The 24,634-nt window shown below is 51.8% G+C and overlaps 1 protein-coding gene across 2 annotated transcripts in view; it reads right to left on the bottom strand.

Moving 5' to 3' along the window:
• JAKMIP1 (janus kinase and microtubule interacting protein 1) overlaps nucleotides 1-24,634 on the bottom strand; it is a 174,640-nt gene that overhangs the window by 17,784 nt on the left and 132,222 nt on the right. The window contains exons 9-16 of one of the 2 annotated variants that reach the window (XM_032254158.1): nucleotides 21,628-21,756; nucleotides 19,077-19,205; nucleotides 17,216-17,299; nucleotides 14,197-14,259; nucleotides 11,427-11,525; nucleotides 7,830-7,931; nucleotides 7,071-7,124; nucleotides 6,130-6,195 (exon numbers count right to left, since the gene is read on the bottom strand). In XM_032254158.1, coding sequence (XP_032110049.1) covers nucleotides 6,130-6,195; nucleotides 7,071-7,124; nucleotides 7,830-7,931; nucleotides 11,427-11,525; nucleotides 14,197-14,259; nucleotides 17,216-17,299; nucleotides 19,077-19,205; nucleotides 21,628-21,756 — 726 coding nt within the window. Of the gene's footprint in view, nucleotides 1-6,129; nucleotides 6,196-7,070; nucleotides 7,125-7,829; nucleotides 7,932-11,135; nucleotides 11,526-14,196; nucleotides 14,260-17,215; nucleotides 17,300-19,076; nucleotides 19,206-21,627; nucleotides 21,757-24,634 lie in introns of those variants that run through there. The other variant, XM_032254157.1, reaches the window with a different exon arrangement.

The raw sequence follows: 24,634 nt of genomic DNA, 5'->3' as shown, positions 1-24,634 counted from the left end.
GGAGTGCCCCCTTTCCTGACCGCAGACCCCGGCTGCGGAGTGCCCCCTTTCCCAACCCCAGGCTCCCCTAGCTTCCTTGTACTCCTCTGGCGGCAGCTGGTCACCCACTGGGCCACACTGCATTAGTGAGGTCCTGGAGGCCTGCCCTCGCCCTTCTCCCCCTTATTCTGCCCTCCCCCAGGATCCACCTTCCCTACCCTCTCTGAAAGGTCTCCCATCCAGATCTGCCTCACCATGTCCTGTGCCATTGCCTCCTGCACCCTCCACTCCCAAGCCTCAAGGCCCCTCCAGGGCCTCCCAGGACCCCTGATGCAGAAGAGTGCCCCCTCTTTCCTTCCCTCCACTTCCAACATATTGGCTCTGCCTCCAGTTCTCAGGCCCACCCACAGCTCTCCCTCCCCATCATCAACCCCCCTCATTCCCCTTTCTGCTCCTGGGCTCATGTCTGAACCCCCAAACCCCAAATCCCTTTCTGCCCCCCAGCCAACAAGTTCCATAAAAAGCACACATCGGCTCATGGAACCTCCCTGCTCTGCTCAGAGCCCTCCAAAGATGTCCCCTCACTCCTGACAACACTGGCGAGTCCCAGCATAGGGTGGCTCCTGCAACGCCCACAGCCTTGTCACTCAGCACTCTCCCATCCCCGCTGAAATCCAGGGCCCTGGTCATCCTCGAACATGCCTGGCCTTTCCATGTGCTGTCCCTACCTCTCCTGGTTCCAGCCTCAGCCCCAGACCTTCACCGAGCTAGCATCACTCAGTCTTCAGGCCCTGAGCCAGCTGTCACCTCCTCCAGGAAGCCTACTCTGCTTGAGTCCATGGGGTCAGCTCCCCTTCATGATGCCCACCTCAGTCATCTTGTGAATGTCTAGTCACAGCACTCACCTAGCAGGCACTGTTGTCTGTTCCCCCCTAATCCCACTACCCCTCTGAAGGTGGGGCCCACACTTGCCTCCTGTTGGACTTCCTTGCCTGGCACGGGCCTGACACCAGCAGATGCCTAACAAACTTCTGTAGAATGAAGGAGGATGGAGGGTGTGCAGCTTGGTATGGTGTGTACTGGCTGTGCAGAGAGGGCTGGAGCTGATCGGCTGCTGTCACAGAGCTCCCTCCCCAACGTCACGGTGAGCTCGGTCCAGTGCGGGTTCTGGTGCCAGCCGCAGTGGGAGCACCCAGCACCCTGTGCCAGCCACAGTGGCCAGCACTTCCTCAAACATGGCTCAGATAAGATGCGTGTTTTCTTAGAAACAGATAAGCATATTTCGGATGAGGAGTTACAGGCATTTCATTTTTAATATCCTAATGTAAGCAGTCATAAAATGAATAAAATTAAAATGGGAAATCCAGTTTTGGATGATTACAACAAGCTGCTCTCAGAACGGTTTCTACAGAACACAGTGTTGAGCTTTGTTGTTGCTGTCCTTTAACAAATTGCATATAAAAAATAAATTTAGCAAGTCCTTGTCAGCAACTGAGAGACAGCATGGGAGCAGAGAGAGCTGGCCACGAGGACCCCGGCCATGTGAGATTGGAAATTTAATATCAGGCCAGGTACAGTGGCTCATGCCTGTAATCCCAACACTTTGGGAGGATGAGGCAGGCAGATCACAAGGTCAGGAGTTCGAGACCAGCCTGGCTAACACAGTGAAACCCCATCTCTACTAAAAATACAAAAATTAGCTGGGCGTGGTGGTGGGCGCCTGTAATCCCAGCTACTCAGGAGGCTGAGGCAGAAGAATCACTTGAACCCTAGAGGCGGAGGTTGCAGTGAGCCGAGATGACGCCACTGCACTACAGCCTGGGAGACAGAGCTAGATTCTGTCTAAAAAAAAAAGAAAGAAAGAAAGAAAGAAATTTAATATCAAAGAGTTTGGCGAGATAGCTCTGGAGTTTCAATCACTCCCAGCAGAAACAGTGCTCGTGGTTCTGCTCCAAGCCCTGGAGACGGGGGTCTCGTGCTGGGGAGGAGACGTGAGTCCACCCACCGGGAGGTGCTGAGCAGGAACTGAGCAACCTCGTGGGGGCAGCCTGCTGCAGGGCGGGGTCCGCTCTCTGCACCCCAACTCCCAGGGCTCCTTGGGTGCAGGGCCTGGGTCCCCTACAGCTTCCCGAGGCTTCCGCTTGAGGCCAACTGTTAGAAAATCTGACTATGCTCAGACCTACGCCTCATTCTCCAATCCACCATTACCAGCGAGAACACGGCCTTTAAAACATTCCCACCTGGCTGAGCCTGTGTCTTTTTCTCAATCCATTTGGAACGTGAGGGAGAAGAGATGTGACCGTTACGATCCGTAAAGCCTCCAATGTCTCATGGTTCAGTTTCTCTGCGGGGCTCATGCCATGTGCTGAGGCAAGTGAGACCTTGCCCTGGTCCTGTATGCGGCTAACCAGAGTACAGCTGATGGGCGCCAGGATGGATGCCTGTGCCCTGAAAACCGGGCAGGGCTTCAGTGGGTGGTGATGAGGAAGGCATGTGCCCGGGGCAAGATGCTGTTTGCAGCAAAATCAACACAAGCACATCATAGGACGTTCCTTCAGGTTGCGCTTCACCTATACACTAAGAAATCGGCTTCGAGGCCAGGTGAGGTGGCTCACACCTGTAATCCCAGCACTTTGGGAGGCCAAGGCAGGAGGATCATTTGAGATCAGCAGTTTGAGACCAGCCTGGCCAGCATGGAGAAACCCTGTCTCTAGTAAAAATACAAAAATTAGCCAGGTGTCTTGGTGGATACCTATTATCCCAACTACAGGAGGCTGAGGCACAAGAATCACTTGAGCCCGGGAGGCAGAGGTTGCAGTGAGCCAAGATCGTGCCTGCACTCCAGCCTGGGTGACAGAGTGAGAGCTCTGTCTCAAGGAAGAAAAAAATAATCATACCTCTAAGGGAACATTGACATTGACTTCCCCTTATTCAGATACCAGTATGGAATGACAATTTTTAAAATAAGGAATATTTGGTGGCCAGGTGCAGTGGCTCACGCCTGTAATCTCAGCACTTTGGGAGGTTAAGGTGGGCAGATCCCGAGGTCAGGAGTTCAAGGCCAGCCTGGCCAACATAGTGAAACCCCATCTCTACTAAAAATACAAAAATTAGCTGGGTGTGGTGACACACACCTGTAGTCCCAGCAACTCAGGAGGCTGAGGCAGGAGAATTGCTTGTACCTGGAAAGCAGAAGCTGCAGTGAGCCAAGACCATGCCATTGCACTCCAGCCTGGGTGACAGAGAGAGGCTCTGTATTAAGTGGAGCGGGGGTTAAATGGGGCCTGGCATCAAGCCTTCTCTGGCAGTGACACTGCAGGTGCCCAACCGCTCTGCAAACTTCCCTGCAGTGCCCGTCACCTCTAGGGTGACCAGCTTGGGACTGTTGGCCCAAGACTGTCCCTGTTTTAGCACTGCAATTCTCACATCCCAGGAAAGCTGTCAGTCCCAGGCAAAGTGGACCATCAGTCCCCTAGTGGTCTGGCCAGGTTCTCTGGGGGTCCTGCAGACCCCGTTCCCACCTCACATGAGGGTCCACCTCTGAACCTGAAGAGCTTTCATACCAACATCCTCTCCAAGCCTGGAGAAGATGAACGGCAACTCCCAAGCTTACTGGACCTTTACCCACAGACAAATGGCAGGAGACCAGTGTCTCCCAGAACCCAACCTGAGAAAACTCTGGTTTACGTCCAGTCCTCAAAGACAGGAAGCTGGGCACCTCTGTGCCAGGCTCAGAACCATCAGTCAGAGATGTGAGGGGCTGGCAGGCTAGGGCGGCTGGCACGGCTCTCTGGCATGTAGGGCACAAGGCATGGTGCCGGGCTGACCAGTTTGGGGAGGCTGGTGGTCAGGGGCAGGCAGATGACGTTGGGAGTGGGCAGGGTGCAAGCGGCGAGGTGGGCAGCTGCCTGAGCAGAGCAGGGAGATGGTCAAGGCAGACAGTGGCCGGATGCCAGACAGTCTCCACCTCTTCAATCCTAGGGGGCTGCTAATCTCCCAGATGCCCAGAGGATGAGGAGCCCTGAGGACCTAAGGTGAAGGCCTGGAACACCGGCTGTGGGTTGGGCGTGGGGAGGGTCATGTTAGGAATGGCTCAGGTGGGAGAATTCAGTGCCCTGCAGAGGGCAGCTCTCACAGAGGCTGAAAGCCTCCTGCCAGCTAGTGGCCTAGTCCTCCAACAGCCTCCGCCCCAGCCCTGTCACAAACCAGCCACCCTGAGTCACCAGCAGGTTCCTGCTCCTTGCTCACCCAGTCCACAGGCACTGACCAAGCATCTCCAGGAAGCAAACACGGCCCCAGGTGCTTGGTTGAACCAGATGGCAATGCTCAATCCCACCGAAATATGCAGACTCCCAGATTCCGACAGACACCGTGTGTCACCAGGATGCTCGGTGTCATGGCTGAGGGAGACGTGGCGAGAAATGGGCCAAAACCCCTGCAGCTGGCAAGTGGTGTGGCCAAGACCCAAGCCAGGAGAGGCCTCCCTGACGTCAGAGCGGACACTGGCGGATGTGGCATCTCCACGTCTTCCAGGGCCGTGCTCAGCCCTTGACACTAAGACACTCTTTCTCGGTAAATGTTCCAGGGGGTGTTGAATGAACTGAGTCATAAGTGTCACACGTGTTTATCAGCACTTTGTGTGACTCTACATGAACACAGTTGGAGGAGCCTAGACCTCCACGGAGGGTTTTGCTGCTGGAAAGGAAGGTGTGCTGAATGTACCCCACGTGCCCTGCCCCGCACCTGCACCTGATGGCCACTCGCCGGCCAGGTGTGAGTCATCCCCATCCCACAGTTCACCTGAGGATGCAAGCTCAGCCAGTGATGAGAGGAACGGGAAAGCTGAGCTCCAATCCTCTGCCACTGCCTACCAGTGTGACCTTGGACAAGGTTTGGCCACAAGTCTGTTACCAACATTTAGTATCCTTTACTTGATTGAGCGGTTGAACAGATGCCCTGGGAAAAAAACTATCTGTATTTTAATTCATTCCAGAGATTCTGGAATGAATCGTTAACTAAGATCATGAAGACCTCATCGCCACAAAAATAGCATTTAAAAGTTGGACTCATGTGCTTTGAAAGGAAAAGGTCTTTAGCTATAAAGAGTTGTGTATTTCTAATACATCATAAACCAATGTAAAAGGCAAACAAATCAGGAATGTATTTTGTAACAAACAGGTCAAAAAGTTCATATCTTTAATATGTAAAGCACGCAGAGAAATCAGTAAGAAAGACAGTGATAATGAATACGTATTTGTCAAATGAATGAATGGATGGATGGGTGAACGAACCCAGTGGAAACTCCTCAAAAGAAATGTAATTACAATTCACAAGGAAGGAGAAGAAAATAGATAATACATGTCAAAAAAAAAAAAAACTCAGTATCACTAGCACTCAAATAAAAATGAAAACAACGACATGATTGAGTTTTCACCATCAAATCCGCAAAGTTCTTTTCAGCAGTAACGTGCCATGTCAAGCATAAATCAACAACATGTAAGTTGCAGGTAGAGGGGTACCTGGTGCCACTTTTCTGGACACTGTTTTGACAATGACAAAGCCTTCCAAGGCATTCTTACCATTTGGCCCAATGATTCTGCTTCAAGAATCTAGCTTATGGGTATATTTTAAGACATAGATAAAAATTTATGTGTAAAACATATGCAGTTTACCACTGCCTGATTGTAGAAAGAAAAAAAATGGAAACATCTCCGATATCTAACAGCTAAGAGAGGCTTCAGTAACTAACAGGATAATGGTGTGATGGAGTGATGCATAGCCATTTAAACACGTTTGTGAACCACGTTAAATGGCACAGAGGATGTTTCTAAAGCCTGACTGAAAACTGGATGCCAGGTATCATTTCGACTAAGTTTAAAAACCGGATGTAAGGAAACAGCTGGAGGGAAGTATACAAATGTGAGACTGTTTCCTCCAGTAGGTTTTGATTTCCTCCTGCGCCTCTGGGTTTTCTACAGTGAGCACGTGTGACTTCCTTCAGAAAACGGAAAAGGCATGCATGTGCACATGCAGACGCAGACTGACTGGAACGCATGCTCCCACGCAAAGCAAGACGCCAATGTACAGTTTCTTGTATGGTGCTAGGAAGCTGGGACAAGGTGTGAGCACAGAAATGCCGCTGGCCTCTACCTTTTCACACAGGGCAAGCACAGTTCCAGCTTGGATTATTGCAACCTGTTCTTCATTTCTCAAATTCTAAAACACAAAAATGGGCAAGGGCATTTGACACTGGATCCCAAATCCATGTGCAGACAGTCAGCACCAAGCAAGTCTTTTTGTTTTTTTTGAGACAGAGTCTCTCTCTGTCACCTGGGTTGGAGTGCAGTGGCGCAATCTTAGCTCACTGCAACCTCCGCCTCCCGGGTTCAAGTGATTCTCCTGCCTCAGCCTCTCAAGTAGCTGGGATTACAGTAGCTGGGATGCCCACCACCACACCCAGATAATTTATTTTTCTAAAATTTTTATTTTTAGTAGAGATGGGGTTTCACCATGTTGGCCAGGTTGGTCTCGTACTCCTGACCTCAGGTAATCCACCCACCTCGGCCTCCCAAAGTGCTGGGATTACAGGCGTGCACCACCATGCCCGGCCAACACCAAACAACTTTCTTAGCTCCTCTCTGGGCTGCACCCGAGGGTCAGCTCCTCTCGCTAATGGGGCCAGCGCATCAGGCAGACAGCTACTGTCCCTCTGGCTGGGGACATTTCATGGAGTGGCACTAAGCTTTTGTGAAACATGGCTGCGTTCAAGCTCATCTTTCAGGAGGGCAAAAAGATCACTTTCTGATTTCAGCAATCTCAAGTGATCCCACCTGCATTCTGGGCAGGGGTTCTCAGGCCTTTCTGTCCCCTCCTCACTCACAGGCCAGGAGAACCTAACTTCGAAACCCCACTTCTAACGAATACCAGCCCCGCCACCCACATAGGAACAGGGCCATACAAAAGCCTTACATTGTACTTCTTAGATCTCTTTCATCAGAGAGAAATTAAAAACAAAACAAAACAAAAGTCACACAGAATACACCCAGGTCAAAACAAGAACACGAAACCGGAAACCGATCGCTCATAGTTACCCCGTTATCGCCAAGGATATCTAATTTCTTCATAAGTTCAGAAACATTCACATCCTGGAAGAGATTTCCAACGTTCATTTTTGTGTGAGCTACAGAGACCAAGCATACCAATTTCTAGGGCCATGGCCTTTCCTCTGGACAAGACACCGCGCTCTTTCTTTTCTTTTCTGCCCAAGTTTTGCGCCCAGCCGTTCCTCTGGGGAGTGAGGGAGAGAAGGCATAACTGCTGCTCATTGGCTGAATGTTACCCCAGCACAAACACTGCTCTAGGAAGGCCATGGAATCGGGTGTCAGGACGCTGTCCCCGGGGCAGAGCAGGGCTCCAGGACATGGCAAACCCCGGGCCCTTCTAGCACCCGCAGCCACCGTCTACAGAGCATGACTGCATGTCAGGCACAGTGCCAGGCCCTTGGCGCCCGTTCATGCTCTAACTTCATCATCATCCCAGCTTCATGGTGTGGGTATTGTCATTTGGATTGCATAGAGAAGAGGCTAAGGCTCAGAAAGTTTACAGGCCAGAGCAGTGGTGGAGTGGGGTTCTTGCTCAGGGCTCCAGGCCAAGCCTCTGCTGTTTTAAAGACATGGGTCAAAATACAGTCACATTTGGTGACCCTTCAATAAATGGATAAACTGTGACTTTCAATACAAGGAGGATCTCATGAAAATCGGTTCTATCCCAGCACTCCCCCTTTCCGACTAAGGCGGGCACTGAGCCAGCCCTTGGCCGGCGTTTAGCAGAGGCCCCCCCAGGCACGCTACCTTAACTCCTTCCTGGTGACAGAACAGCTGGAGAGCACTGCTGTTGTTCTCGGGGAAGGTGGTGATTTGGAGGTTAAATGCTGGCGACCTCCTCTCTCTCTCCTGGGGAAAAGATGCGGTTTAAAAACAGAATGTGACCGGATTATTTACCACTTGCCATTTTCCCACGTTACTCAGCAAACACCAAGGAATTCCAGTGGGCACAGATGTTACTAAAAAGCGCAAGTTCGGACGAGAAGCAGCCACGTCCGTGAACTACGACGTTTTCACGCCTTCCCACGCAGCCGTTCTCCTTTGGAAATGTGGTTACTTCTTACCTATTCACCTAGGGAGAAATGGTTAACAAGGTACCATGGCTTTATCTGTTGTGAGATCAAAACCCATGAAGTCACAGAATTACAAAATAAACATAACTGCACTAAATTTGACTATAGCAAAAGCTGCCAACTGCACTTCCTCTGTGACAGGCACAACACTGTCCTGTTTAATCCTCACACAACCCCGGGAGGCAGGCTCATTGTTTTCATTCTGTAGACAAAGAGGCGGTGGCTCAGTGAGGCTGAGGCTGAGGTCCCACGCTAGTGAGCGGCAGGGCAGAGCCAGGACCCAAAAGTCCTGTCTTTCTTTCTTTCTTTTTTTTGTTTTTGTTTTGTTCGTTTGTTTGTTTGTTTTTAAAATGGTGTTTTGCTCCTGTCACCCAGGCTGGAGTGCAATGGCATGATCTTGGCTCACTGCAACATTCACCTCCTGGATTCAAGTGATTCTCCTGCCTCAGCCTCCCAAGTAGCTGGGATTACAGGCATGTGCCACCACGCCCAGCTAATTTTGTATTTTTTTTTTAGTAGAGACGGGGTTTCATCATGTTGGCCAGGCTGGTCTAGAACTCCAGACCTCAGGTGATCTGCCTGCCTCGGCTTCCCAAAGTGCTGGGATTACAGGCATGAGCCACCGCGCCCAGCCCCAAAGGCTTTCTGTTCTCCCCAGTACAATCTGCCAATGCCATTCACAATATTTTTTTTAACCACACGAACACAACCAGTGATCGTTCTATCCCTCCCTTAGACTTACAGCAAAGCTCAATTGCTAAGGGAGGAAGGAGAGCAAGCCTTTTCCCAGAAGAGGTGTTTATTAATCATCCATAAGTGACAAGCTTTTAAAAGGGTCGGGAAAACCTAATTACTCACAGGGCTAAAGCACAGTGGCAGAACAAGACCTGTCTCAGATGTGTATCCTGCACAGAACGGACTTTAAATCTTTAGATTTGTCACAGTGGGGCAGCAGAGAAGACCTTTTCAAATGACACCTTTAAATCAAACTGCTTTGGTTTGATCAAAGTTATGGTAAGGTAAAAATAACACACTTTGGGTCATTCCAGCAGAATCTAGCTACGGAACCAATGGGCTTCTTAAATAATTCAACTAAGAGATGTAGCCAAGAGAGGCGCGAATCCAGATGGCAGGGCTTAAGAAGATGCTCCAGGGTGAGGCTGAAGGAAAGAGGGAGGGGAGGGTGGGCCACTAATTCAGCTAATTTCCATGAAGCCCTAACCTGGCTAACTCAGGTTTGAAACAGTCTAGTGAGAAACCTTACTTCCCTTATTAGACAAGAAGAACAAAATTCACAACAGTTCGATTCCACAGACGTCTTTCTACCAGCAAATTTACTTAAATGGCCTCTCCGTAGAAAAAGTGACCCCAAAAGCTCATAGTATATATGAACAAAAGTCATTTAGTAGGCTGGGCATGGTAGCTTATGCCTGTAATCCTAGCGCTCTGGGAGCCTGAGGGGGTGGGTCCCTTGAGGTCAGGAGTTTGAGACCAGCCTGGCCAACATGGTGAAAACTGATTCTACCAAAAATACAAAAATTGGGTGAGGTGGTGTATGCCTATGGTCCCAGCTACGTTGGAAGGCTGAGGCAGGAGAATCGCTCAAAACAGGAGGCCGAGGTTGCAGTGAGTCAACACTGCATCAGTGCCCTCCAGCCTGGGTGACAGAGTGAGACCCTGTCTCAAAAAATAAAAATAAAAATAAAGGCAGGGCGCAATGGCTCACACCTGTAATCCCAGCACTTTAGGAGGCTGAGGCAGGTGGATCACAAGGTCAGGAGAGGGAGACCATCCTGGCCAACATGGTGAAACCCCATTTCTACAAAAAATACAAAAATTAGTTGGGTGTGGTGGCACATGCCTATAATCCCAGCTACTCTGGAGGCTGACGCACGAGAATTGCTTGAACTCAGGAGGTGGAGGTTGCAGTGAGCCAAGATCGCGCCACTGCATTCTGGTAAACTGGGTAGTGCTTATAGAATTCTCAGGAGAAAGACTCATAACAAAGTTTTGTGAAAGGTTCTCTAACAGAGGCAGGAGTATTAACAACGACCTCACATAACTTCCAATTCTGTGGCACAAATAAAATGCTCATGTCATGCTGAGCCAAGAGCTGAGTGACACTTGGCATGAGAAATACTCAGGCCACATTGCCCTGCCCACACGACAAGGTACACAGGGTCAGTTCTAACGCAGACAGAATCATAACTCAAGCCGGGAGGAGAAAACAAAATCAGGGAAGCCACAAACACTGTGAAGGTGCTCACTTTGAGGGTTTCACGCATGCAAAGGTTTTAGCTAAGAGACAGCAGTGCCGCGCCACTACAGGTGCTTAGAGAAACTCATCACGAACGTAAGTGATGTTTAAAATGCCAATGATTTTTCAACAGAAACAAAAAAAGGATTATGAAGTACCATGAGAGCAAGGCAATACAGTAACACACCCGAGGTAAGATTTCAGTTGGAGGCAATGAGACCATCAATATTCTTTCACTGAATCTCACTCGGTGTATTGGGGCAGTTCCTGAAGGAACAGGATTTCTACACGTGAACAACAACTGATCTCCCTCCAGCAGTTCTGAGCTGCAGTTTGAGTTGCAAACAGTAATTTCTTTATTCCAATATTGCTGCAATGCCTGGGTCTGTATTTACTGGATAAAAGAGTTTGAACAACTTGACTAGTTTTCTTAAACGCCTGTGCAAATACATCCTTCTGCCCTGTCTTCACTTACCTTGTGTTTACCTTGGCAAATAGAAAATGGGCCCAAAGTGGCACTAAACACATTCTAGAGTCAACTGCTGGCTCAGGTCAGACTCTGCTATTTCAAAAGGTGAGATTTACTGCATGCAAGATCACTTAAAAAGGTGTGTTATTCATTGCAACAGTGCTTCCGCCTGGGTGTGCAGAATGCGTACCCGGTGACTACGCATGCAGGAAAGAAGTAGTTATGGAAATGAAACACAAATAAAAAAGGCAAAATATTGCAAAAACAAATTATTTTATTAAGTGCAAAACAAGCCATAGGCAATAAATATATTAGCTCTGGTACAGGTCCATAGACTTGGGTGAGCACTCTCTCCAGAACACATTAAGGCAGTGAAATTATTCTGAACATACAGATTTAAAAAAAAAAAGAAAGAAAGAAAGAAACTATAACATGTCCCCTTTACACATGCTTGAAAACATCTGGGAGCTTTACATGAATTTCAGTTTGGGTTCAAAGAGAATGTCTGCTCCGTTTGAGAGTTTACAACAGATAGAGTCTCTTACTTCGAGTTCTAGCACTCTGAATTCTAACAGCTCGTTCTGATCCTTGGCATCTTGCATTTCGTTCTTCAGCTGGTTCTCTTCCATTTCCAGTCTGTAAATCTAGAGCAAAGATACCTGCAGATTAACAGGATGGGCGGGAGCACTGGGGTCCCTGATCACAGGCCATCTGACTGAGTGGCTGGAGGGAAACAGAGGACTGGCCACTGGGGCAAGGGGTAGGAGAGGGCAGGATTTGCAGCAAGCAAGTGGATGAGGCAGGCACTGCAGGTCCTTTTTGCTCATGTGGCTAGGAATGAAGGAGACAGAAGCCGGGCCAGGTTCGCCCCTGCACCTCTGAGTCTGCCCCAGTGGAGTAGGGGCTACTTGTATATTTGCTGAATACATGAATGATGGTGAAACTGAGGCAGGGAGCTATTAAGTCCCTCCCTTGCGGCCAAATACCAGTAAGCAAGAGTGCCACACCCAAAGCCTGTCTGGGTCTTTCCAACTCAAGTCCCACCAGATTCAGCCCACCCAGACAGAGGCCCAGCCAACTATAGCAGGGAGACTCCCTCCTGCTTCCCCACAGAGCTGGAGGAAGAAGCCGTAAAGGTGGCAGTTGCCTGAGAGCACAGATCAGTGTGGGAAGCAATACTGCCTACATCCCAGACCAGCTGGGAGATGCTGGGTCACTTAGCCAACTACTCCATCCTCAGCTTCTGTCCAAGAAGGGCAACAGCAGCACTCCTTGCCTGGCAGCAGCGAGAAGTCATTAAAATAACGCATGTACAGGAGGGCTTTGCATAAAGCTTCATAGCACCATTACAGAAGGCTAGAGGGGGCCTTCTGCCAGGTGATCCTACCCCCGGGGGACCTTTAAAAATGGGGTGAGGGCTCACACCTGTAATCCCAGCACTTTGGGAGACTGAGGCAGGAGGATCACGAGGTCAAGAGATCGAGACCATCCTTGCCAACATGGTGAAACCCTGTCTCTACTAAAAATACAAAAATTAGCTGGGCATGGTGGGGCATGCCTGTAGTCCCAGCTACTCAGGAGGCTGCGGATAGAGAATGGCTTGAACCCGGGAGGTGGAGGTTGCAGTGAGCCAAGATTGTGCCATTGCACTCCAGCCTGGCAACAGAGCAAGACTGCCAAAAAAAAGAAAAAAAAGAAATGAGGTGAGGGTGTGAGGATTTTCCATGGCTCCCAGAATTTAGTGAACAAGATCAAAGATGCTAAAATTCTCCCAAGGCCTGGGGCCTGCTGGCACTACACCAACCACCCCTGTCCCAAATGCCCTTGAAAAATGCAGGGAGGGAAACAGGGCCACATGCTGGTTTGTGGCAGAGAGGGGGCTGCGTTGAGGTCCCCAGAAGGGCCAGGCCAGGTTCGTCCAGTCCTGGTGCTCCAGGAGGCTTAAAAGCTAAGGCCTAATCTAGGGTCTGGCTCCACTTACTTGCAACCTCCAGATACGGCAAACCTAAAGACAGAGTAGAAGGGAGGCTGTCTGGGGCAGAGAAGCGGGGCAGAGGGGGCCTGCACAGGGGCAGGAGGGGTGTTTACCTGGCTGAAAACATTCTGAAACTGCATTGTGGTGATGGTTACACAATGCAGTGGATTTACAAAAAGAATAACTGGATTGTACACTGTTGAGAAACATTGTTTACCTTGCCCCCGGTGCTCCCTTGTGGAGAATACCTTGTAGTTTGCAATTAGTGGTAAGTGGGTAACAGCTGCCTACCTGGAATATTTTTGAGTTATGAGTAAATACAGAACACCTGTTTATTAATAATCATCACCTGTTAAGAGAGAATAAGCAGGTGGATCAAAATCTGCTCGGGGCCCTCAGCCTGGAATGCTGTCAGCCTGAGGCTCTCAGCTCGATAGGCTGCTGGACCCCGGAGAGACCCGCTGTGTTGTTCTGTCTGGGTGTCTGCCTGTCATTTCCTTCAGCGCTGCCTTGGTGGGGGTCTCTCAGCCGAGCTGGTATTTGGTAGTACACCAATTAGGAAAAAATAAAAGCTATGGTTTTAATCCCAAAGCATTAGAGCTACTCCCCAAGCAGACTCCCTAAGAGAGCTCTGGAAAGTTCCACAACCAGAGAGGAAAGAACAGAGGCCCAGCTCCCATTATGAGTCAGCTGCACTGGGCTAAGACGGCCTGAGGATCTGCCCATGGACCTGCCTCAGGTGCCCACCACACTGGTGGGTGAAGGGCTCTGGACCCTAAAGCCACAGCAGAGGTGGCCTGGAGCCCAAGGTCAGGAGGACGGACCAGCTCAACAATAGGCCAGTCCTCTCCATTTCTGCAGGTTTCCCCAGAGGAAGGGCCAGCCCTCCCCATTTCTGCAGGTGTCCTCAAAGGGTGGGGCAGCTCTTCCCATTTCTGCAGGTGTCCCCAGAGGTTGGGGCCAGCCTTCCCCATTTCTGCAGGTGTCCCCAGAGGACAGGGCAGCCCTCCCCATTTCTGCAGGTGTCCCCAGAGGTTGGGGCAGCCCTCCCCATTTCTGCAGGGTGGCCTGGGAAGACAGGCCAGCCCTCTCCATTTCTGTGGAGCACCCCAGCAGGATGAACTAAACCAGCTCTGCAGGCCTGGTCCCAGAGGACAGAACCACGAATGGGGCTTTGACTCCATGTGAGGAACACCTCTCTCCTCGTGGGAGGCATGCAGGCCCCAGGGTCCTGGTCACTGCAGTGCCCAAATGGTTCTGGGCATGACCTGTGTGGTCTGAGCTGGCCTGCAGGGTCCCAGGTGCCCTGGCTCTGTGCTTCCCTGAAGCAGGTCACACACCTTTTCCAGCAAGTCTTGGTTTGTTCTGATGAGCAGCTGTTTCTCTTCGACCCACTTGGAATCCTAAGGAAAAGCACTAAATATGGTCACATTCATGGAAGAAAACAGATGATCAAGCAACAAACTTTTAGTGAGAAAGGTCACTTTCTATGAAACTGACTATGGAAAGTCACAGAAAACGACAGCCGTGATGTGCCCTCATTGTCCTTGTCAACCTCTAAGCCCCAAAAAGAGAAATGGCTGGTTTGTGGGGCACCCCTTCTCCACTTTATTCACACTCCCAAAAGCATGACTTCATTCTGTAAGTCTAATCTACAGAACAGAGCTCCAGGGTGACTGGTCCACACTGGCAGACCCTCCATGCATCCGGAAGGCTGACCTCATAGCCCACGGACTGGCCAGAGCCACACTGAATCGCTTTTGTTCCTGGTCAAATCCTCTTGCTGAAGTCCGGTGAGCACATGGCACCAGGTCCATCTTGTTGCTGTGGCACCCTGAGCCTAGCACAGTGCCTGGCACATGGGGATAGGGGGACGCGGTGAGTCCTGGAATGGGTGAATGAAGGAATAAGTGAAGGCATGGGATGCCCTCTCTAATTCTCTCCTCCCTCCTCTGCTGGGCAGCCACAGAGCTGGGGCTGGGCCGGGCCCCTCCCAAGGACCAGGCCCAGCCGGGATCAGCGAGTTTGGGTGTTCCAGAATGCTGAGAAGCTGAGGCCTGGCATAGGATCTCGTTCCCAGTACATGGAATATGCAGAAGAGGCCCTGGTTGCCTCCAGACTTCTGTCTCCCTGGCACCTGTCACCTGCGTCGTCCCAGTGCTAACCTCTGTGTGGGCCTCGCCAGGCTGTGAGCACCTGTGAGGCGTGGCTGTGCTCCCCCAACCTTTTGTCTGTGGTGGGCTGTGGCTGAAACAGCTGCAACGCTCCCTCCCTCTCTGTGTGCACCCCCTTTGCAACGTGACTCTGTGCCTCCTCCCAGCAGGTGATGGGGTCCATTTTTCCAACCTTGAAGCTGGGCTGGGCCGTGCCATGCTCTGGTTACTGGGACATTAGCAGAGGTGACCTGAGCAGAGGCTTGGACCCTGCTTGGGCCTTGGGCTTGCCCATTTTCCCTGTCCCCAAACCATGAGGAAAGAAGCCAGGTGGGCCTCTGTGAGGCAGCAGCACCTGGCCGGCAGCTGGCAGGTTGTGCTCAGCCTGAGCCCAGCCCAAACTGCCGATCCACAGAACTGCATGCAAATAAAATCCCTGCTGTTTTAAATTACTAAGTGTTGGGGTGGTTTGTTACTCAGCAATAGCAAATGGATCCAGCGTCCCAGGTACCAGCAACGGGCCTGGCATGGGCGAGGGCTCTGGGAAGTGCTTGCCGGATAAACAGCCACAGGCTCTGCCCCAGACTGGCCCCATCATCTGGCAGTCATGGAGGACAAGCAGGCCACACGGAGAGGACCTAGCCCCCTAGGGGAGGCTAAGTTAGTCATAGACTGTGATCAGGCAAGTTACAGATATGTGGGCTCAGCCTGGAAGAGGGACACTGAGGCTGGCAGCCTCAGAAAAAAAAAGCCTTATTATCTCACACCTGGATCTCTGCCCTGTCTCCTCCTGGGCCCTCCTCTGTCCTCCTGCCTAATGTGTTAGGTTTTATTGTTAGCCCCATTTTAAAGACGAGGAAACTGAGGCACAAAGAGATTCTGTAAGTTGCCCAAGTTTATGCAACAAGGAGGCGTCCAGCTCCAGCATGTGAGCTCCGCACCACAATCCCACCACCTGGAGGATGCAGACCACGGTTTACAGAAGCCATTCCCAAGGGCTGGGCACTCACATTTTCCACGCAGTCCCTTGGTAAAGGCTGCCGTGGTGACCTGCTCTGTGCTAGGCATGCATGCTGGTCGCTGGCCGTCCACCTCCATGGGAACCTCAGTCTCAACCCGGAGCCCTGCCCTTTGCAGCTCTGCAGCGCTGCTCTTTCGGAGCTGCTTCTGTTAAGCCACCTGGAACCTCTCACACACCCCTCGCTTCACACCTGCCTCCTTCCACTGCGTCCCACCGTGCCTAGGACCTGTGACAGACCTTGCCTGGCCTCCTCAGGCCCCACAGATGCCCCCTGCAGGTGGCGGGGCGGGAACCACCAGACGCTCCGTCTGCCCACAGCCTCCTTGGGTTAGTGGAACCGAATGACTGACGATTTCGCTGAGGCAGCAAACAGCCGAGCGGAGCAAGAGTTCCAGATGCAGCAGCTACAAGATGGCAATGCCTGCTGCCCTGCACCCCTGAGAGGCCCCGGGGAGAAACAGGAGTGTGAACAGAATACAGGGAGACGCTCTGGTTATGTCACCACGGCCGCGCTTCTGACGAGGAGCAGGCCAACCCATACTAACCTTCAGAGGCCACCCCTGAGAGGCCATATTTCCACCCAGAGCCCTCTCTGGCGTCTCCCCGACTCCAGGGGACAGGTCTAGGCCCAGGTGTTGCTTTTCTGCTGCGTCTTCTTGTCTACCGGGCCTTGCCTAATCAAATGCAGTGGATGGGTAGGGACAGGTGACTCTAACCTGAGCAGCACAGGGCCAGACTGTTCTAGGCACAATCACAGCAGGGAGCCCGGCCACCACGAAGCCTGAGGCGGGGCCCCTGCACTAACCCAGGGCCAGTCACGGGTCCTGGTTCCTTTCACAGTTAAAATCTTATTAGGCAATGACAGCTCTTCTTCAGGTTCAAGTCAAAACCAGTTCTGATCACACCTTTGCTTTTGGAATGACATCCTATCTTTTTGTGCATTTGGCAAACAAAGAAAGAAAAAGCCAAGTTAGAATCCATACCTTGTTTTGATTTTTTAACTTGGCACATGGGCACATTAGGAAGCACATGCTTGCCTGGGTCCTGCTAGTGTTTTTCCCTCTAGTGTCTCTGGAGCTCTTGATCCAGCCCCATAGAACATCCCCCTTGGCATGTGGGCAAGCCCCAGGGACACCACCAAGGGGAAGAAAGGCAAAGATCCACACACAGATCATTCCTGCTCACCTGTCCCTTCTCAACCAGCAACTTCTCTAAATCTTCGATTTTGGCCTGACACCTCAGCAGATCAGCTTGTAGCTGTTCCCGAGTCTGGAAGGAAAAGACCAGGCCGTGAGCAGGTCACAGCCAACTGGTGACAGTGAAGCAGAAAGTGTCATGCCCCAATGCAAGCAATGCCCAGGGGCCTTACAGGCAAACCTTAGGAGCAGGTTCATTTTTAGGAGCACATATTCAACCTTGGCCTACCTAGAAGCATGGCTCAGCTTCAAACACAAAATCATTAGGAACCGAACAGTCTGGAGAAGCTGACAGTTCCAACCTGCTTGGTTTTAGAGACAAGGAAAATGAGGCCTGGAGAAAGGACTCTGTTCTTCAAGGGCGTGAGTGAGCCAGAAGCCAGTCACACTGGGGGCCCAGGCCCAGCTCTCCAACCAGGTTCAATCCTCACTGAACCTGAGGCTCACTCAGCCATCATCAGACTTCAATACGCTTGCACACTTGCTGGGCCGCTTGTCATCTACAGCAGGGGCTGAAAAGCAAAATACTTCAAGCACCAAGCTAGTCATACGAATACAGGAAGCCAACTAGGTGTGGGGTAACAGGGAGTGGTGGGGACTGTGGCACGCCAGAGGCACATGTCCCATCTCAGGGAGACGCTGTCACCCAGCATCAGCCACATGTAATGGGTGGCCTGCTGCTGCCAGATGTTCTGACCTTTCAAGGGAGGTCAGGAGCCTGGATTTCTCTATGGAATCTCTTGACTTTTAAATGTTGACAAGTAGATGAAACTTAAAAGGCGAAACAAAAATGATTCAGCCCATACAAAGCCTCCCAGTTTCCCTCCTCTAACCTAGACAATAAAGACTGGACTTTTTACGGAGGGACAAGAGGCTTCCCTCCCTGCTGGCCTCACTCCCCCTTCCTCCTGCCCACAACCCCTACAGGGCCACTGCTGCCCCTGGGACAAGCTCCACGTGGGTGTGGCCTCTCCTCTCTGCCTTTGCCATCAGATTTGCCAAACAATCTCCCATTCTCACTCATCACCTTTAAGACCGCCAAAATCCATCCCTTTGTGGAATTCCCAAACAGGGCTCTGAAAAAGAGCACAGGACCCGGAGTCTGAGAAACCTGGCCTCGACTCCCCGCTCCGTTGGGTGCCACCTGGGCATATGGGGGCAAGTTGCTCGGTTCTGAGCCTGCTTCCTCATTCAGAAGATGGGGTTAATTCCTCCTGCTTCAGGGGACCAGTGTGGGGGTGCATAGGGGAGGGGATGCAGGGAAGCGCCCATGTATGCTGTCTGGGGGTCCCCTGCACTCCCAGGAGGAAGGTAGAGGAGGCCCCAGTCCATGTGACTCCCGAAGTTGGGAGAAGGGCCAGTGGGTGGAAGTTTCTAGAAGGCAAAGCTCCACCCAGCTTGAGAAATGAATGGCATGGCCTGAACTGAGGTGGCCATAGGGCCCAGAGTGCCCTGGGGGCTGGGGAGCACCCCGAGAGTCCCTGCAAGTGTTCTGCAGGGATATCCTGGAGGGCAGGGGGCTCTCAGGAGGGAGAGGAGCCTGAAGCCTGCAAGGCCGGCCACATCTGTGATTTCATCACTTAGCCTTAAATTCTGAACGCGTGCTCTCCTCCAAGCAGACAGCACAGGTGATGTGTAGCGCTGCTTCCTCTAACAGCTCGATGTTCCAGAGCTCCTGCCATCACACCGAGGATGCAGAGAGGGATCTGGAACGCCACTACAGCGAAGACCTTGCTGTAGGTTCCCCACCAGCTCTCAAAATAATCTCCTCTGAGTGTCCAAGCCAGGAAAGGACCTGCATGACCTGGTCTTAGGCTGCTCCCTCGAGCCCTGAGGCCAGCTGCACTTACCCGGGCCTCCCTCTCTGCGTCCAGCGTGCCCCCAACCTGCTCCTGGAGCAGAGCATAGGCACGTTGCAGGGCCTGGTACTCCCGGGTCAGCTGGCAGAAGCGCAGGTCAGCCTCTTCTCGGGCTGTGGTCTTCACATAATGGAGAAAAATATAACCAAGGGCATAATTACAATAATAAATGATTTATGACTGATTTTAATTATAAACATAAATAATCACTTGCTGTGGCTTTGAGTACCAGGCTAAACTCAGACAACATCAAACGGCCACATCTCACAGCGCTGCCAGCAAGTGCTTAGGGAGCCCCACATTGCCAGGAAGCAACTAGGGCACTGGAGGGAGGGCTGCCAGGAGGAGGCGCCTCCTCAGCCATCAGAGCTTCTCCCAGGAGCTCCCACTCTCAGAATCACTTGAGTTATGTGAGGGAGCAGCTGGGAGAGAAAGGGCGGGTACCATGCAACTCCAGAAGCAGAGGTCTCTGTTGTAAAGGGTGCCCCCTCCCACCCAGCACCTCCTATTCTGGGAATTTATCCTAAAGAGATGGCCAGGTGCAGTGGCTCACACCTGTAATCCCAGCATTTTGGGAGGCCAAGGCAGGCGGATCACCTGGGGTCAGGAGTTCGAGACCAGCTTGACCAACATGGTGAAACCTAGTCTCTACTAAAATACAAAAGTTAGTTGGGCATGGTGGTAGACACCTGTAATCCCAGCTACTCGGGAGGCTGAGGCAGGAGAATTCCTGAGCCTGGGAGGCAGAGGGTGCAGTGAGCCGAGATTATGCTATTGCACCCCGACCTGAGTGACAGAGCTAGACTCTGTCTCCAAAAAAAAAAAGAGAGAGGTGGTCACATGGCCACATAAGTGTACAAAGGTGCAACTAAGAAGGAGTTCTGTACACGGTTCACAGGTGTGGAAAATGACAGCATAAATCCCTCATCAGTGCCTGACGCTCATCCATGGGAAAGCCCCGTGTGGCCATGAGAGAGGCTGACGCAATCCCATGTCTGGTGCTGAAAGATGCCTATTACGTATCACTGGCTAGAAACAAGCAAACTGAAAAGCACCTGTCCTGTTTTAAGTTAAACATAAAAAACCCATGGCTGAGAACAAGGCCCGTAAGGCTGACTCCTGTGCAGGACACGCTGATGGACCGTGGTGTGTCTCCAGCACCGGCCAGGCCCCTCCCTGCAGCCAGCACTTGGGCTGAGGCTGGTGGGCTGATGGGGAGGATGGTATGTTTCTCCCAGCATGAGAACGGATGTCAAGGGGATGACCTGCAGAGGTGACACGTGTCCACTAGAGCTTCGGCACAAGATGGAAGAGCACAGAGAGGGCCATCTTGAGGTTGGATGTGCCAGTGCCCACAGCAGGTGCCACATTTTCCTGTGGCAAATAGATCCATGCGAGAGAACCAGCCTAGAAGTCATTCCAGAAGGGACTCCACAGAAAAGGCCACCAGGAGAGGGAAAGAACAATGAGCGGGGGTGTGTGTAAGGCTTATCATTCAGACTCCTGGGACACCAGGAGCAGCAATGCCCAGTCCCTCGCCAGGAAGCCGTGGAGTGCAGCGCAGCAAGGAGAATTCCTGGAGACCCAGAGAGGTGTACCCTGAGGGGCAGCACAATCCACCTGCCCCACAAGAGGACACTGCCCCGAGGGCCAGCTGCCCTGGCACATCCGCACCTCCTTCCCATTCTGGCCCTTCTCTGGGCTCAGAAGAAGCCACCAGGGGCTTGCAATGGGGAGAGGCAGAAGAGTGAGGTAGGGGAATGGCAGCCAAGCCTGGCGCAGGCCCCGGTGAGGAGCAAGGGGAAGGTCTGTGTTGAATGAAGTCTGGAGTTTAGGAAATTAATCAAATGTGACTATTCCTGTCACTGGAAGGTGTAGAGGCCCACAGGTCTGCCTGAGATGTACTCAGCACACCTGAAAGAATTCACCTGGGGAGGGTAAGTGAGATCAAAGCCAGTCTTTGTCCCCTTGTGAATCCAGCTGGCTCAAGAACCTGGCTGTGCACTCAGATGGGCACAGATGGTCGGGACAGGGTTAGGCGGTGACCTTGGGGTGATGGGACTTCAGGGGCTTGTCACCTTCTTCTTTATATATTTTTTTTTTATTACTTGCTTTATCTTAGTCAAGAAAGGGATGACGCTGTTTCTGCCAGGTGGTGTGTGCATGTGTGCACACATGCATGGGGACCAGGTAGAGACCATCACGTGGCAGTTTTAGTTGTAAACAGTGAGGAAACGCAAGGTGACATCTATCAATGACTCAACTTGAACTTGGCAGTCACAGGTTGCCTTGATGGAGAAATCAGTGCTGGGGAAAGAAAGGGTCCCCACGTGCTGCCCTCCCATTGCCATTCATGGAGCCCACAGCTGTGGGGGCTGCCTTCCCCCTTCATGCTATCAGCTTTGATAATGCATTGGTAGGAACGGGTCCTCTGGGGTTCAAAACTATAGGCAAGGGAGCAGAACTTGCAACCGCCAAAGGCAGGAGGTGCTGCCCAAGAGCATCTGGGGTGAGGCCCTGCCCGCTCTGCAGGTTTGCTTACATCGTCCAAGTCTTCTTCAGGCGTGGCTGGAGTCCTGTCTGTCCTGTCTGTGTTATAGGATGTTTCGGACAACGTTTCTGAGTCCACAGACTCCTCATCAAATCCAAAAAATGTCTCCACAACATGCTTCTGTAAAATGCAATTTGCATGATGTTAGCAATGACTGAGGATTCCCAGAGTCCACCAGCCCCTGGTCTTGGGCATGCCAGTACCGGGGGGCAATGGTTGGCATTTGGGCCACTGGAGTATCCCAAGATGCGGCTGGTGGGCTTTGTAGCTGACTGAGTGGGAGAAAAGGTGGCAGCAGGTGGCGGATGACCCTAGGGTTTACAGCCCAAGCGAGCTAGTCTGACCCTGGCCCAAGTTCTCCAGCTGTAGACCTGTGCAAACCACCTGGCTCCTGGAGCACCAGCCTCCTCCTCTGGCAAATGGAGTGAGAAGCCACCTCACCTGTGAGCAAAAAAAGGAGCCATGCATGCCCTGTGCCCAGAAAGCAGCCCAGCATGCTATCATGCCCCATGAGCAGCGCACTGGCTGTACCAAGGGGAAGGGGGGACAGGGCCCAGGGAGATGTCCGGTTCCAAGGAGAACTGGATGAATATGGACACCAGAAGGGGCAACAGCTTGAAGGAGTGGAGAGCTCATCCACAGTTCCAGCGCTCTGACTAGCATGGCAAATGCATGGCCCAAGTCCCGGCCAGACCTACACTAAGAGGCAATCTCTGCTTAACTTCTTATTATAGAAAACTGGGAACATCCACAGAATGAGAAGGAATAGTGTAATCAACCTTCAGGTGCCTATCACTCAGATCCAGAGGCAAATTGCAAGCCTCTATGTGCCAGCCTCTGAGTTGCCCTGCCGGCACTTCTCCCACTCCAAATATCACAGGCCATGGGGCTTCATTCATCTGTCTATCCATTCATTCACTCAGCAAACACTGGCTAAGCTCCTTCTATGGGATAGACATGGGGCAGGCCTGGGGAATCCAACAGGATCAAAACCAGGCTAAGTCCCTGCCCCAAGGAGCTCGCATCCCCTGGGGGCTGCAGACATCGACCCACAATCACCAGATCAACGTCCCTTATTTTAGGATTTTTTTTTCCCAAACAGCCCTGACAAGGATTTTATTTGTTTTTACAATCAATGAACACTTTTCAGACCATGAAGAAGGAATCAAAACTAAATTCCAGAGCCCAGCCCCAGGCTCTGCTGGCTCATCCAGAACCCAGCTTCTCCCAGAGCTCCCCCATCTCACAGAGAAAAGCCAGGCACTCCCCACATACTAAGGGCCCCTCCCAGCGTGTCTGTTTTACTCAAATGTCTGTAAATGTGAGAAAAATGTGACAGACACCAGAGTTAATAATGCAATTAGGAAATAATTCAGACATAAGGCAGGGAAGAAGATGCAGGGACATCCTTGTCACCTTACACAGTTTCTGAAGGGGCTTCAAGGGAGGCACCCACCACTACACGTCACCCAGAACATTCTTGCATTTGGCACCTGTCTTTCTGTGCACTGCATCCACCCCACATTCCTCCTTGCTTTTTAATATGCATGGGGCATGTACTCCCCACTGAACTCCAGGCTCACTGGTCAGCTGCGTCCTCCATGGCATCGTGGAATCCTAGTGGGCAGTGACTTACCCCCAGCACCACGCCTCCTGCCATCTAGCTGGAGTCCAGCAGCAGCAGCTCATGCTTCAGTTGCTCAGGCCCCAATCCTAGGAGAGTCCTCCTCTCTGTTCTCCACCTCTCATGCCTGCCCTCTCTGGGAGAAACCCTGTTGGCTTCACCTTCAACTCAAAATCCAGCCCTCTCCCCCACTCTCTCCACTGACACCTGCATTCGTTATTACAACCACCAACACCCATGCAGGCTACAAGTGTCTGCGGGGCCTGCAGGATCTACCTCCCATCCCGCCCTGGCATCATGCCTTCCTTCTCCTCCTCTCCTCTCCTCCTCCACGCCAGGCTCCTGCACCCCACACACACCTGCCACAGGGCCTTTGCACTCCAAGAGGCTCTTCCCCAGAATCCGCATGGCTCCTTCCCTAGATTCCTTCAGATATCTGCACAAATGCAACCATATGAGAAAAGGCCTCCTGGCCACCGTGCCCAGGTCCCTCCTGCCCCATCCCCACCCCAGCCTCTCGGCCTCCTTCTTTATTCCTTTCCATAGCATGTCTCCCACCTGACATAAGATCCAGGAAGCTACTGTGTTTACTGACAGTCTTCACCCCACTCCCTGGAATGGAAGCTCCATGAAGGCAGGGGGTTGGCCCTTTTGTTCCCTACTATATCCCAGTGTTAATGAACTCAAAGCCACACTAGTTCGTCTATCACAAACAGAATTTGGTTTGCACATAACACCCTTTCCATTCATTCACACAGCTGGCCACAGTTGGGCACCATGCGGTTACATGCCCCAGTTGAGTCTGACTGGCAGGTATGTGAGGACTATGGGCACCATCGATTTCAATGTCATTTCTCTCCTCACAGAGGCTGGAGACAATCATCTACTCAAATCTCCCCTCCGGATGAGACTCCCACCTGACTTCAGGTATCATGGAATCTTCCAATGAGCTCTAGAGAACAGTGGTAGTGACATCCCAAGGTGACAATGGCACCCACAGGAGTAACGCATCTGCAGTACTCAAACTCTTCTGCACACACAGGTCACCCCGCTGAGCTCCAGGTTCCACATTTTTCTGAGCAGCCGCTGAGCCGACCTTATTTCCTGTAAACACTACTAATTGCAAGGCCTCTGGGGACGGGTCTGTTTGTTGCTGCAGCCCAGGAAGCATCATCAAGTCACACACTTTCCAAATGTTTAGGACACACTGCTGGGCTGTGACCATCCACGTCAGCGTCAGGTACCTTCCTCGGGCCAAGAACTCAGTGTTCAATTACCTAGGATGATTTACATGTTAAGGCTCCACCAGACGCTAGTTAAGGACTCAACTATCAAGCCCAAAGACAGGGCATTAACTACCGATGCTGCCGCCTG

Source organism: Sapajus apella, unplaced genomic scaffold, assembly GCF_009761245.1.
Source record: "Sapajus apella isolate SASKATOON/1434 unplaced genomic scaffold, GSC_monkey_1.0 scaffold85, whole genome shotgun sequence".
NCBI classification, from domain to species: Eukaryota; Metazoa; Chordata; class Mammalia; order Primates; family Cebidae; genus Sapajus; species Sapajus apella.
Note: the sequence above shows the minus strand (reverse complement) of the source record. Positions and strands in the feature narration are given on the sequence as shown.